The sequence below is a fragment of the Columba livia genome, chromosome Z (genome assembly GCF_036013475.1).
Source record: "Columba livia isolate bColLiv1 breed racing homer chromosome Z, bColLiv1.pat.W.v2, whole genome shotgun sequence".
Lineage (NCBI taxonomy): Eukaryota > Metazoa > Chordata > Aves > Columbiformes > Columbidae > Columba > Columba livia.
Genome location: NC_088642.1, coordinates 15,544,061 through 15,559,303, shown reverse-complemented (window position 1 = coordinate 15,559,303; position 15,243 = coordinate 15,544,061). Strand labels below are relative to the sequence as shown.

Sequence of the window (15,243 nt, the reverse complement as noted above, 5' to 3'; positions counted from 1 at the left end):
TGCCCTCATTCACTCCTACAGCATTTAGGTGCACTCTGCTCAATTTCTCTATTTCTACACCACTAAAAAGATATACTAAGGATGAAATATTCTGCACACCTTTATATTCAGAGCTAATACTGCAAACATGAGGATACTCCTTACTCTTCTTTCTCAAGAATATACAATTGACATTTTATCTCTGTATCAAACAAACAAAAAAGGAAGCATCAATTTGGCATCTGGCATTTAAAAAGTTATTTTCCCTGATGCAAGTGTCCACATCACCTATTTTCTCAAAATTAAACAATAAGAGCAATTATATTTTCATGTGTCCAAGTTTCCAGTAATATAAAGAATCTGTCTAAGTGTGGGTATTGACTAAATTTTGCCCCTTTTAATATATTATTTGTTATTTAGGGTAAAATCTATTCTTACTTCCACCAGAAGGAAATTATTTTTTCTTAACAGCAGGGTCAATATTTTGAGAACAGACACAGAGTCTTCTCTTTAAACTGTACTTCAAGAGCTTTACTATAATACTAGATGAGCTACAAATCACAAGGAGATGTTTTTCCTACCATAATGAGGAATTATTGCCCAAGCCATTGCAGAAGCATAGATGCCACCAATCATCCAAAACATACAGAGCCAACTGAGGTGTTCGCCTCGTTTCTCCCGAGCAAGCACTTCCGAAAAGTAGGAGAAGACTGTTGGCACTGCTCCACCAATCCTAAAAGGAGATACAGATAATGGATTAAGTGAGAGAGCAACAGCTATTTGAAGTTTGAACAAGCCCATAACTGCATTAATTGAAAACTCAAACTACAAGGAGCTTGTATTGGGGAATGTTTGAGGAAACTTTCACTAATTCGTAATTTTTGTCAGATTTCCTTGAAAGCTCTGTGTACAACTTGTTGCATTCAATGACTCAAGGGAATTGTCAACATGCTGGTTGCTTGAACAAAAACCAGCACAAAGCATTTACTTTGACCATTTCAAAAATCCTGTAATCACGGCAGTCTACTGACAAGTGTCAAAATACATTGCTGAAGATATTAGTCATTTTCCCAACAAGTAATAGATAGTAATAGATATTTCTCTTAGACTTACCTCCCAAACGTTAAGCAATCAGAACTGAGTCAATGTCCACCATGCAATGAATACATTTTATTTCATGTATATTTTAAAAGACCTTCTATTCAGTTGCACTACATAATTTGCTAAGCATTAACTTTTTAATGAAAGCCCATATATTCTTATAATATTCACAGGTTTTCATATGGTAAAAATAAATGCTGTCTGAAGGTAAGCTAGACACACACACACACAAAAATGTTCAACTTGGTTTTACAAAACTTAGTATAACTCAAAATATGTGCCATTTTCAGTGTCAGTGTCTGTGTCTGGATCATCTTTAACTGCTGTTTACCTCTGTGCTACCAATGCGAGCTGTCAAATACTTCACAACAGAAGAAGTCCTTGTGGATTTTATTTTTCCTGCTGGAGAAAATACCTATGAAGCTTGAAGAGATACTCTCACATACTAGATTACATATTTAAAGCATTTATTTAAAATATTTATTATTTAAAGTATTTTTGCTGTCATCTCAATGACTGTCCAACTGGGAGCTATAAGAAAGAAGCTTGAAACAGATCTCTTTAAAATGAATAAATAAATAAGTAAATAAATAATGAATACAGCAATGGTACTTCACTTGTAAGAAAATCCAGTGCTATAGTAATACAGTTTATTTTAAGAGATCTTCATGTACAGTGATGAAATATTGGACTGAGCTGGTAAACTTGTTTGGGAATTTGATGTTTTGTCAGTTGCTTCTATACAGTCCTTCATGAAGTATCTCTGGCCAGCTCTTAGCTTCACAATGAATAGTGGAGCCTGCTAGTTCTTACACTATCTGCCAGTTCTGCAAAGGTTCATAACTTCATGAATTCTCATTAGATATACAGCTAACAAGGGCTACATCTCGTTTCTTCTCATGGGTGAAAACACTAGAAGACTTTGCTAATGAACTGCCCCATCCACAGGCAACAGAAGAGACAGTCCTCAAATGTTCTCCCGTGGAAGGGGCATGGCCAAGGGTGTGATCACAGCTCATTTTGCTGCGATGAGGAAGCCCTACTTCCTCAGTGGTGCTATGGACTCTAGGCTCTCCAGTTCCCAAAGTGTAAGTGGTTAAAAACTACTATTTCTTACCCTCCAGGACTCAGGCACAGCTTTGGATTGCATTCCCACAATATTCCCTGGATATGGTATTCATGGATCTAATTAGAGTTCCTTTTCTAATGTTGAAAATTTACTTCTAGAAACAAAGTCTTCCTTTTTCCTGCCTAAGGTGGAAAGTGCTGATGAGGACTTCGGTAAGTCAGTGCTTTTTTCGCTGGTTGCTTCTGTCCATTAAGAAAAATATACAGAATAGTAGGCAAATATATATTTGGTAATTTTCCTGTTCTATTACCCAACCTGTTCTTCTAAATTTACAATTTTATTCATTTCATACATTTTTCATGCAGTGCAGAATCTCATCTTTACTTTATAATGCAGTTACTATGGTAGTAAATGTAGCCTGAAACCATCTGTGTTATAGAGCACAATCAATAAGAAGTCACATTTAACACTTTAATAGTTTTCCTACTGCTAAGTACTTGAAAACACTCTCTGTAAAGGGTTCATTTTAGGCAAACACTGTTTTATGCTCATGAAATTCAAGACTTCACATACAATCTTCTTGAAATCTCCCTAAAATCTCCTCGTCTGGACTGCCAATTAAATGTGGCTTGTGGAGAGTTCCCAATGTGTGGAGTGTGTCATGCATCTGTAGGTCATACAAATGTTCGTGGAACGGTGGTGTAGGAAATGGGTGGACACTTAAAGTGGAAAGAACATATCCTATCTTAATACCATAAAATGTGCGGAGATCCTGGCCAAAGACAGAAAAAAAGGCATCTCGTACCTGTCAGTATGAACCCATTGTACCATGGAGGACAGGACATTGATGTTGCTTTAGCATTTAAAATTGATCCCCGTGTGTTGCCTCATATGCTGTTTCCTAAAGATACTCCAAGGCTACAGAAGAAGCATTGTCTGTACTAACCAATATAAAAAAGCAATTTTGCTAACAAATAGACTTTTTAGGCACGTAAGAGGAATTTTGGAATGAGTAAACCAATATTTTTTTAGGGTATGCAAATAGACAGAAAAAATTAATCCACTTTGAAAAAAAGAAAACAGTTTTTCTGTTTCATCTGATATGATTAAGCTGACATTTCCAGTGTACACCAATAGGCTATGAAAAGCTTAAGAGTCCAGACTGTGTTCCTATTGATTAAACAGTGACAATAATTTGTCTACTGTCTAAAGCTCCTAAAGGAGAAATAAAGAATGTATTTTCATCACACAGACAACAGCTGCTATTTAGAGTTCAGGTGTCTGTTTCGTAGCAACTGTATAGTAACTGTGGTGTGTATTTTTTGCATCTTAACCATATGAATGGAAAACTTCTGTGCTGGTGCAACTCTTCCTTTTGGTCTCATCTAAGTGCTGGGTGATACTGCTACGAATTTTGTCTACGCTGGTACCTAAAAAGCTCTTCCCATATCACTAACTCAAAACTATTACAATCACACAAACAAACAAACAAACCAAAACCAACCAACCAACCAAAGAAAACACAAAACCAAACTATTACAAAAATCTTACAGAGGCTAATTAACAGCTGAATTGGAGGAGAGGAATGAGATGCAGACGCACCCCACTGCAGAAGACTGTTAATTTGCTCTTATGCCAGACAATCTGAGGGTGGCATTAGCCATGACTCCACTCCCTAAAACTTCCTTCCAAATCCAGACCAAGTGGCAGCAGAAAGGGAGAGCAGGAAGAGCTTCAGGTGTTACCATAACAAACAACACTGATCAAACTCCTTAAAAACTTTGTGAACCCAGAGAATGTTTTTAAGAAGCAAATACACTTCTGTTTGATTCTTGCGGAAATTTTGATCTGTGCTTGGTACCACGGCCATTTACTGTTATAGAACTGATGTGGTAGCTGGTATACTGCATGTGGCTAGCACAAGCATAAACTACTTCTCAAAGGCTTGGGCAAGAGAAGATCGGAGCAAATCTGACTTCTTCCATCAGTCTCTTCTGAGAGTCTTTCACATACTTCAGCAGATATTGCACATTATGAATTCATCAAATATTTATATTAAAAATAACCCACCATATCACCCAATAGCTGCAAGGAAGAATGTGCTTTCTGTAGCAAAAAAATAAAATCTAGGCTAGATCCCACCTTCACTTACACCCATGTAAGCCCTTAATAATTCAGTGACTCCAGTTGGGCCATTCCATATTTACATGGAAGGAACAGAATTTGATCCTCAACATTTTTTCTACTATGAGTTTGTAAGCAGACTCTTTGTTTGGTATCCCATCAACATTGTGTGGAATGGATGGTGGTGTGCATAGGAGAGAAATCCTAATAAAATCAAAAGCAGAGTTGCCATTGATTTTGATGTAGGAAGACTTCATCTTTTGTTTTATGGGAAATGCAAACACTTTTCCCACAGGATACAGTATTAAGTATCCTTCTTGCAATTAATTAGTTTGATACAATGTGCTGTTTGTCCTTAATGTGTTTAAAAATTATATGGCTTAACATCATTTGTAGAAAAAAATTGATACATGAAACTACATTCTTCCCATTTTCCTCATGTGCAGGTGAAAAAGACTGTGAAAACCATGCTGACTTGAGAAGAATGTGTATTCTAAAAGATAGGAAGGATTTTAGCTTTCTTAAATAAAAATTATTCAAGCAAACTGAAGATTTTTGTATCTTATCAGTTATTAATGTATGTTGTTTCTTCAAGTCATCATAGTCAAAGCAGTGGACATAAACTTGCTATCCACAGACCATGGAGAGTAGTTCATGCAGTGCTTCCTAAAGAGTCACAAAAAGTATCTAAGAGGTGCAAATGTATTGTGAGTATGTGTAAATTAACTACACAGGGCTTTTCCACTAGAAAACTGTGTAGAGTCCTAAACTTTTTTATTAATATTATAAAAACTCTGGTCTGAAGCTCTGGGTTGAGAATAATGAGTGCTAACTGTCTCTAGAATAACACATTCATTCTGTAATTAGGAACAGTCTAATATCAGCAGGAGGCAAGACTATTTAACCTGGCTCAAGACCACAAAATAAACTCTCCCGCTCTATAAGGACCTGTCTCTGTGCCTAAAGCAAGAGAGTGTATTCTTTCAGTCTTGCTTTTTTTTTTTTTTTTAATAATAATGTAGGAATATATGCAAGACCAGGACTTAAACAGTAGGAGCCTTTTTCTACTGCACATACTGCTGCAAATGTGGAAAGAATGGTATAAATATCAGTCAAAAGAATGACAAATGTCAGTCATGACCTTTTTTCAGTTATATTTCATCTTCTGTAATAAACCCTATCAGAAGTCAGCAGAGCAAGATCAGAATGCATAATTTTTTGTATTTTCTCAGAAAAACATCAGTCAATTGGAAGTAAATATCAACTAATCAGCATATTGTTACTCTTTTTGATGCAGAAGATGAGTCAGTTCTGGAGCCTTACGGGCTACTTCTGTTTGGAGCAAAAATTAATGACTGAACATGTTATTTGATGCCATCCTGATTATACAGAATGTATACATTCTGCCCCCAAAGTCTTATTTTACTTCTTACTTTATTTTTTTTAGGATTATGTTCCCAAAAATCTTTCTAGCTACATTTTTAGTTCTTAGCTACATTTGTCTATCTGCTTTTGACCATATGCAGACTCATACACACAGAGTCCAGCCCTGTCTGGTAGCTATGCCCAGCAGCTGTGTATCTCCTGTGCAGTTGAGCTTCCACCCAGCATGCATATGGGTGGTAGGTCGCATTTACTCAGTTCTGTTACTTCAGGAAAAAAGAAAAGAGATGTAGTGCTTCTTCTATTGATTCACAGAGGAGAGTTTCTCCTTATGCATTTAAAAAATTCATTATAGATCTTAAAAGAGTAACAGTTATTTAGGGTGAAATAACAATATAGAAATAAGCAGAAATTCAGAAATAATAATTCAGAAATTTGGAAATAAGCAACTGATCTAATCCCACTTTTTGGCAAAAGAAAGTTTAATTTCTGACCTCAGGAAATCATCCAAACTGAAAGCTATGCTTTCATAATGTTATTTCTGTACACTCTCTGTTCATGTTTGTTCTATGAAATTATGGGGAGAGAGAAATCAAAAGGAGATTTAGATGGTGCACCCTCGGGGAGTAGGATTTAGTGAAACAAACAATGAACTAAGGTACATCTGCATTTTATTTGTCACAAACAAACATGATAAATGTCTGCTAATCTACCTTCAGAGCTGTGATAAGTCACAACAGATTCTGGCAACTGCACAGCATGACAGCTGGGATGAAAACACTTCAGTGAGGCATTCAGAAACCTCTGGCTTCAGATAGAAGCATTTGTTTATTTGTAGATTCACTAGCCAAAGGGGCCTGAATTGCAAAACCGTACAAAGAATTGAGATAATTAGGAAAAAATTCCTTGCAGAATACTAAATGTGAAAATGTGAAAGGCAGGATGGTGTTTTGAATATCATCTTGCTCTTTTTCAAACGAGCCCCAAACTAAAAATATAGTGTCTGTGTGAGACGATATTTGCAGATGGTACCTTGTTATCTATCATTTGTTAGGTGATAGAGCTCAAAACACAGATTTGCTAATTTGCTCCTAAGATTTGGATATGGTCCACCATCCTTTTTTCTTCTGTTCAATTGCATCTACTCTTCCTTCATTTTGTTAACAGTTCTTTACTCCTGCTACCACAAGCCTCATTAAAATAAAATAAAATAAAATAAAATAAAATAAAATAAAATAAAATAAAATAATATAAATAAAACAAAATCAAATCAAATCTTATCTTAGTGGTTTTCCTTTCAGAACTGCTGTTAGACTGGCAAAATAGCTGAGTGAGGACAGACAGAAAGTCTGTCCCAAACAAATAGAAGAAAATATTTTTTTACCATACTGCTGGTCCAATATTTGGACAGGAGCTGACAGAAGTTGTGGAATCTCCATCCTAGGATATATTGATAGCTCAACCAGACATAGCCCTGAGGAACCTGAATGAACTGCCATTAGACTGGCAAAATAACTAAGAGTGAGCAGCCAAATTAACTGGTTCACCTTCAGAACTGCTAGATAAAGGCCTACAAAACTGCAGCATGTTATAAGCATTGTTGATCATATTACCCATGTTTAATTGAAAGTTCCTCTTCAGACTATGCATACCGGCAAAGTTGTCTTTGAGGTACACACACAGCCTGTATGCTATTAATAGCATGAGCATCCCTGTGATAAAGGCTCCTAAGATTATTTACTGAACTCTGCAGTACTGTCAGTTCTGATAGAAGCTGAACTGATGAGTAAATAATTCATTCCCCAAATTTACTCAACACAGTTAAAAAAAATCAAGTCAGATTTGATGTCAAATTCAAGCAAATAATTGCAAAGACTTTAGCTGCACTACTTGTTCAGCTAGATATGTTAGATAAACTGCTTTCAAATCTGCCAGTATTGGTAATCACAAAATCATTGTTTCTGAATGCTTTCTTTTGCAGATCTTCTTCCTTTTCATTTCTCTTTTCAAATTTTTACCTTCTTTTTTGATTGTTTTCAACATGTAGGCTCTCTACCTTATTTACTTGTTTCCCTCTTCTAGTCTTTCTCTCACTTTTGTATAATCTTCCTTTCCTCGTAAGAATTGTCCTCTTCTCCTAACAGTCTTAGGACAGACTAGTTCTCTAGCAGCTATCCCAGGTTTACATTAGTCAACCTTTATCCACAGCTGCAGCTAAAAGCACTGGATCAACAATATTTGGAAAGCTCGGGCCTTGCCAGCTGCTTCCTCCCTTTGACTGAGAAACATATCTACCGTTTTGGCATACACTATCAGCTTTGAAGCCAGTCACCTGCAGAGCTATTCATTAGCTCGCAGTGTAAAAACACGGATAGCCATGGGTGGGAGACAGATAGGAGTTGGAGAGGAATTTGAGGCAGTAAGATTACAACCCTTTAAGGATGAGAGGACATGAGGTATTTTATGAGAAAGAACTGGAGCGAGTGGGTATGAAGAGGTAAAAAGTAAGTACAGCATATCAGATACTAATGACACATAATTGTAAAACTAGCCTGTTGGTCTAGAACTTAAGTTCCTGAAGACAACTGCTTGTGTAGGTCAGTCATCTTGTCCTGTGTCCACATGGTCCATGTCTCTGCTGGAACACTTTTACAGTTGTTACGCATATGGATTGCTTGTAGGTCCTTCCTGTCTTGGCCATTAAGAGACAGGGGATATACAAAATGAAGAGTTTCCTGCCACTACACCTAATGTACAAAAGTGGTGGTTAAAGTTGTCTTGGGTGGATTCGCACAGGCAATCACCTCAAAACTGCTAATGACAAGAAATTTCATCCACAGTTTTTTACTTCTGCTAACTGTTGATTCCTCACAAGACTGTGAAGAATTTGAGATATCTAAATCACAGAATCACAGAATGTCCTGAGTTGGAAGGATCCACAAGGATCATCGAGTCCAGCTCCTTTCTCTGCATATGACAACTGCACAGTGATGTGTTTAGTGCTACTACATTGACACCTGTACTCTGGTAGATCCCAGTAATGTGGAAGTACTGCAGGTAGCTTTAGAGATATTTTTTAAGGAAGGGTTAAGAAAAATGTCTGAAGGTGAGATTCAGATTTAATGAAGTATAATCTAACTTCTTCTGGAAAAGAAACACTCACTATATGATAGTACAACTCAAGACTCTTATTCACGGGGCACAACAGGCAGGAAAAAGGTTTCTTTATATCTTTTACTTACATAAGTTAACAAGATCTAAGCTGTATTTCCAAATATTTCTGTGGATTTGAAGAAATTTGGTCAACCTGGCACTTTGGGCAAATAAAATGAAATCTCTGTAGTCTAGACATATTGCCTGGTTTGCAAAATATGACACATTTAGTTAACCTTTTTTACTTTGCTCAGAAAAAATAATCACTTTCATCTGGGAGCAAACACATCAGATTGTCTGAAGAATTTATAAACCGTAGTTCATCTCAGAATATTTATTTCAACCATCTTTTTACTGCAGGAGAACTTTCATTACTTTTAGAAGTAATATTTGGACTGGAGAAGCAAGATACAGTTTCTCAAATTGTATTGTCCTTGGTAATTTCAAAGCAACCCAAATGAAATTTGCTGGGATAATACGAATATATAATTTACTTTTAAGCACTTTGTTCTAAATTTAGTTGTTGTACTTAAAATATCTGCATCTAGAAGTATCAAAACCAGTAAACTATCAGCTTAGATTACATACATTGTTTTGTAATAGAGGTCAGACAAAATACTGTACCTGAGAAAAATACTTCATAGTGGCAGTGTTGAATAAGCAACAACTCCAGTTCCATTCAAGTTAACAGCAATATTATGAGTTGTGTTCTCGTATTAGTGAAACCTTCCTTTTACAATTTCAAAGGCAGATCTAACAAGGTGCTTTTTGATTATTAATCTTTGCACATTTCCCCAATGCATAATGATGAATACAGCTCCCAGTTTCTTGTCTAGGTCTTTTTACTTTGTAGGAAGCCATGTCTAAAACCCTTTTAGACCTTTAGCAGGTTTTTGAATTCAATTTCTTTATGAGTTTTGATTTTGGATTAATCAATGGAAGAATCATAGTTATGATATTCTTTTCTGTAAAAATAAATTGTTTTGCAGGCTGTCCAACATTTCTTTATTCTTTTCACTATCTCAGCTTCACCTTTCAGACTTTCATGTCCCTCAATGTCCTTTGCCCAGCAACATCTTAAAAATATTTATAGTGTTTTGAGTGCAAGAGAATCTGAGGATAATCTATTTTAGAGCATCTTTTATAAATAAAATCTTCTATCAAACAGTATTTTTATTCTTCATGCCTCTTAATCTATTTTACATTTTCTGGAAGATAACAGATCCATTTAAACTCTATATACCTAAATGATTTTATAACTTTTGAATACTTCTTAGTATTTTGTTGACTTTTAATTATATGGAATAATCCAGATAACTCTATGCCCTTTCAGAAAGCTCTTCTCCCATCTGAGTAGCAATTCTATTTTGCTTTTAAAACATATAATTAAGTTCTCTGCTTAAAATTATTCGTATTTCATATTTGGGCTCTTTGATTCACACAAAATTACTGGAACAATGTAATTTGTTCCTCCCTTGGCAACAGAGACATATATTCAGTGTCTTTCACTAAGAAAGGGGAACTGACATCTGCTGTCCACAGACAGGACCTCTAAAAGGAGGAGAGGTTATAAAGAGAAATTAAGTTGAATGTCTATTCTCATTCAACTGACACAACTTTTTCATTTGAGCAAGGTGTGGGATGTAGCAAGGAGAGAAATAAATGCTCAAGTTTTAATTCAAACACTTGAAATTTTTGTCATACTGCAAGAAGAAATCACTTTAAAGCTGGTGCAAATGTCTCAGAGTTCCTCATTGAGGAATAACAAGAAGGACAATCTAGGTGAAAACCAACAGTGTCACAAACCCTTCTGCCAAAGGACAAGCCTTTGTGGTACAAAGATCCAGTACTGCCCCATGAAATGTGAAGACTAAGCAGGAATACAAGCTTCTGGAGTGTGTTCTCATGGAAGAGTGAAAATGCCATGTAACATGACTGATGTTTCTCTATGGAGAGTCAGGACAGAACCTGCACTGATAGTGACCTATGAAATGAAAAACATGTAAAGAAGCTGGATGGGATTGTTCTGTTTTGTTTTTCTATGATTTTTTACACATTAGAAGAGCTGCCATTTCCTCTTGATCTATTTAGAGTCTCATCTGATAATATGATGACAGAATAAGGAGATTCTTCTAGCACAAGGACTCCTCACATCTCCTTCATCTTCCCCTTTGCCCTTCCATTCCCCTTCCTAAATCAGTTTAATTGTACTTAGTGCTATGGCAATTTAATTTTTGTCTGGCCTTACCCTCCTTCAGACTAGTTCAAGGGATTTCTAAAACCACAAACATCACACAACAGTAGTGGTGCACTCTGGCTGTATAAACTACAGCCTACAAACCATCCAAGGAGTGGACTTCCTGTGCATGGCTTTAAGACACAGTGTTCTCACCAGCTCCTGCCTGTATAGCATCCTAAAGACTGATTGTGGCCTGAAACTGAAATATAATTGGGAGTTTTTATGTGAATCAAGCAAATACTAACAGTGCTAAACTAACTGCTCTACAGAACAGAGCTCTTGATGATCCAAAAATGTAGTAAAGGTAGAAGCTCTCATAGCAATTTACTTGTGTATCTCAATCTCTGCTCCTGTAAATTTAAAATGATAATCTTAATTGACCATCACCAATATCTTAAACTTTTCCAACAACTGAGAAGTAATTTAAATGAAAAGTAAAGCAAACACAGGTTCAAAAGCATCATTTTTCTGGAGAAAGCAAAATCATTTGGCACATTCTAGGGCCCCATTTTAAATTTCACAGTCTTACTGCAGTGGCAGTATAAGCAACATTATGCACACAGAGACATTAGAAACTTTACAAATATTACTAAAATATTACAGTACACCAGTGAGGAAGGTATTATTTTGCTGACTGAACAAACAATAGCAATACATAGAGAAGCTAAGGCATAAAAGAGTTAAGTAAGTTGATTAAGTTCACAAAACAAGTCCATTGCAAAATAAGAACAGAACTCAATCTTACAGTTTGCAGTCTGTGTCTTTCCCCTGAAATCATTATTCTTCTCCTTCAGTTTGTTATTTAGGAGTGTAGTAGTTACCTTGTTTAATTCTCTCACCCCTGACACAGACTGTATTTCTACATTAAATAATGTACTTTTGCAAACAAGAATATTTTATTAACACACAGAACTGTGGAAACAAACAAAACCAGAGAAGCTTACCCAAATCCAGAAAACAAGCGACAGAAGAGGAAGAAGCCATACCCCTGGACAAATGATGAAAGGAAGGCAAAGAATCCATTGACAGACATGCATATCAGGAGTGACTGTCTCCTTCCCACCTTGTCTGCCAAGCCTCCCCAGAAGAATGCCCCCACCATCATCCCAAGGTACACTATGCTACCTGCAATACACAAAAAAAAAAAAAAAGAAAAAAGAAAAAAGAAAAAGATATTGTTTCATGAGCTACATAACTGACCAAAACAGACCACACCAAAAATAGTTGATGTTCTATATTTACAAAACAACCAGTATAGAAATTAATGTCTTGTTTCTGAATGAACAGAAATTATATGCATAGCTTTGCAAATGTATCTAGGGAGAACAGATTTCCGACTATGTCCATGTCATGTTATCAGACACACTGAAGCTTCATATAATTATTAAACAAGGTGCCTTTAGCTAAAACAATTTAAATACAGGCAAATAAGACTGAATGGGAGAAAGAATGTCACTATTTCCTCAGTAATAAGCTGCATGGATGTTAAATACTGGGAAAACTAAAACTTTCCCTACAGAAACAAATTGTCTGCATGTTTCTAGAATATAAGCAGTCCTGTAGGGGATTAATCATTGGGACTGAGACGTGTAAGTCTAAAGGAAGCTCCTTGCAATATAGACATTTTCCATTTGGGATCTATAGAATCAAAGACATCCAGCCTGATTTTTCTCTTTTTTTTTTTTTCTTTTCCTCCCTCCTACTTCAGCATACTGCTTTATTTAAAAAGGTACTGTCCCAACATTTGGGGTTTCTCTTTTTTCCCCAAAGAGTTTTGGACAGATACATTACAGTTTAGCTATACACACTAAATGAGATAGGGAAAAACATTTGGGGGTGATTTTCTTTTAAAGGTAATGATGTTTTCAAAGCGAAGTACTTTCCCACAGAAAAATAAGTTGAAATATTTAGCACTCTGACCATTCATATCTCAGCAATTTGTACATTAATTCCTTTCCAGAGACAAACGCTCTGTGGGACACTTGGCAAAGATGCACAACACATTGAGCAGACTGTCAGAAACAAAAGCAGTTCCCAAGCTCTGGACAGAACCAATTAGATTTGTATTTTATTTGATAGATGTATTATTCTTTTTCCACCTATTTTCTTATTGAGCTTGACATATTGGGTTTTACTCAGCAGTTACACATCTACTACGGAGTAGGAATTAAACATAGAGTAGTTGGAAGCAGCTAAAATACTAGCAATTCTTCTCCTATGTCTCTTTTCAATCAGCCACAAGAAGTGATAAATCCTGTGGCAATTCTGCTGGGCTTTAATTGCTGTTGTGTAAAATTCTGGCATCCAAAATAATCACCTCTGCCCTGCAGAAGGTAATTGGAAGGGAAAGAAACCTTTAAAAATGAACACCTAAGTGCCTTGGCTTGGTTAACTGCACATTAATGTACCAGTCACTCTTCAGTATTTCCATGCTTGGAACCTGGAATTTCCATACCTTAACATCTGAAGCGCTGACATTTGCAGGGTCCCATGGGCCCCAAAATGTCCCTGTTTCCCCTCATGTTTTGTACAAATAGTTTCCACTGCTGTTTCCTTATGAGACATTGTTTTAAAATACTTGACAGAAAACACATTGTGTTAAAGATATATTAGCAAGATGCAGAGTTATGTTTTAGTTAGATGAGTTTCTATTACATTGATCACAACCATACACCTGTGTATATTTTCACATTGAATGACTCAGTGATATACAGATGTTGGACCACAACCCCTGAAGGCTTTCTTACATTTTAGAAATTTTTACTAAAAATGATATTATTTATTTTTCAAATATTGGAAACAATAGTATGAAAAAGATCAGTATCCACCAGTTGTTTCTAAATTCAGCATCCCTACAGAGTAAACACCATCAGATGTTGTCTCTGAAATTTTACAATTTAAGCTGTCCCTTACTATGAAAGATTTGTAAAACCACATAGGAAAAACTCTTTGAAACATAACCAGTAAAATATTCATGCACCCCATCAAGTCAAGAAAACATATTGAAAATTTTATTCTTTTGAGAAGCAGTGAGGCACAGTAATTCAGAAATACGAATGAGCATGGAACAGTCACAATATATCACAAAAGAAACACACATAATACTTAAAAACACAGACCAAATTTATATCTTCTGTATTTTTTATTTGCTGCATGATTCAGGCATCTTCTGAAACCAAAGAGCAGTGCTTCTACCAGGTCCAATGTAAAACCACATATTATGTATTTATACACCTTGCATACAGAAGATGTACACAGAGCTGATTATTCTTGTTGGTCCATTCCTATTTCAACTTCTTATTGAAAAGAAAGTGGGCTGTAACAACCTTATGTTTCAAATAATGAATTCCACATGCTTCAGTTATCTGGACCAAAAAAATATGTCAGTCCTCAACGTGGGCAATCTGAAGCAGAGGAAACAAGCCACTGATTGTGACCAATACCAGCAAAACAGTCTTTTCTGCAGCTGCCTTTTTAGTCAACATAAAATGAGAACAGGATATTTCTAGACTGTCTGTCTTCTCCATGAGTCCCTGAGGATAGAATGACAGATTCATTGCTGCTCATCAGAGGAGCACTGTCTCTTTACCTAAGCAAGACCAACAAGCTTTTATTTTCTAACTATTACTGGGGTTTTAGTCTTTCACCAAAGGATATTGATGAAGAATGCAGGTAAATCCAAAATTTGCAGAATTCCTAAGACAACTTTGTTCTCTTTCCTCTTAGCCTGAGAAGGACACAGCTGCTACAGTATTCCTTTGGTTTAGAGTCGTTTGGCAACAGAATTTTAACAGATAGCTCCTACATTCCCATGAAAAATTTTTACTCCAGTAATTGAGCTGTTTCCGAGAATGCACACATGGCTCATACATTTTCTGGGTCTAAAGACATAAATCATGGTGAGTGGCTTGGCATATTTTCTCAGCTGTTTTAAGATGTCTCTTGTGGACAAGGTTACCATACCGTAAGTACTCATAAGCAGTTTAGAGACTCCACCCATCAGAGCCGGGATTTGCTTGTCAATTAGTTGAAAGAACTGAGCAAAAATAGTTCAATAGCTGCATTGCCAGAAGACTGATTTCAAAAAGGCAAATAAAATGGCTGATTTTAACTCTTAAAACGAAATTCCTTACATTCTTTCATACCTAACCACTGTTAGCATTTCCCTATTGGCACTCTAATATTAGAAATACTC

At 36.1% G+C, this 15,243-nt stretch overlaps 1 protein-coding gene across 2 annotated transcripts in view; it reads right to left on the bottom strand.

Annotated features, from left to right (window-relative positions):
* SV2C (synaptic vesicle glycoprotein 2C) overlaps positions 1 to 15,243 on the bottom strand; it is a 120,027-nt gene that overhangs the window by 54,782 nt on the left and 50,002 nt on the right. For both annotated transcript variants that reach the window (XM_065047366.1, XM_065047365.1), the window contains exons 3-4: positions 11,993 to 12,173; positions 561 to 712 (exon numbers count right to left, since the gene is read on the bottom strand). In XM_065047366.1, the coding sequence (XP_064903438.1) occupies positions 561 to 712; positions 11,993 to 12,173 (333 nt within the window). The remainder of the gene's footprint in view (positions 1 to 560; positions 713 to 11,992; positions 12,174 to 15,243) is intronic.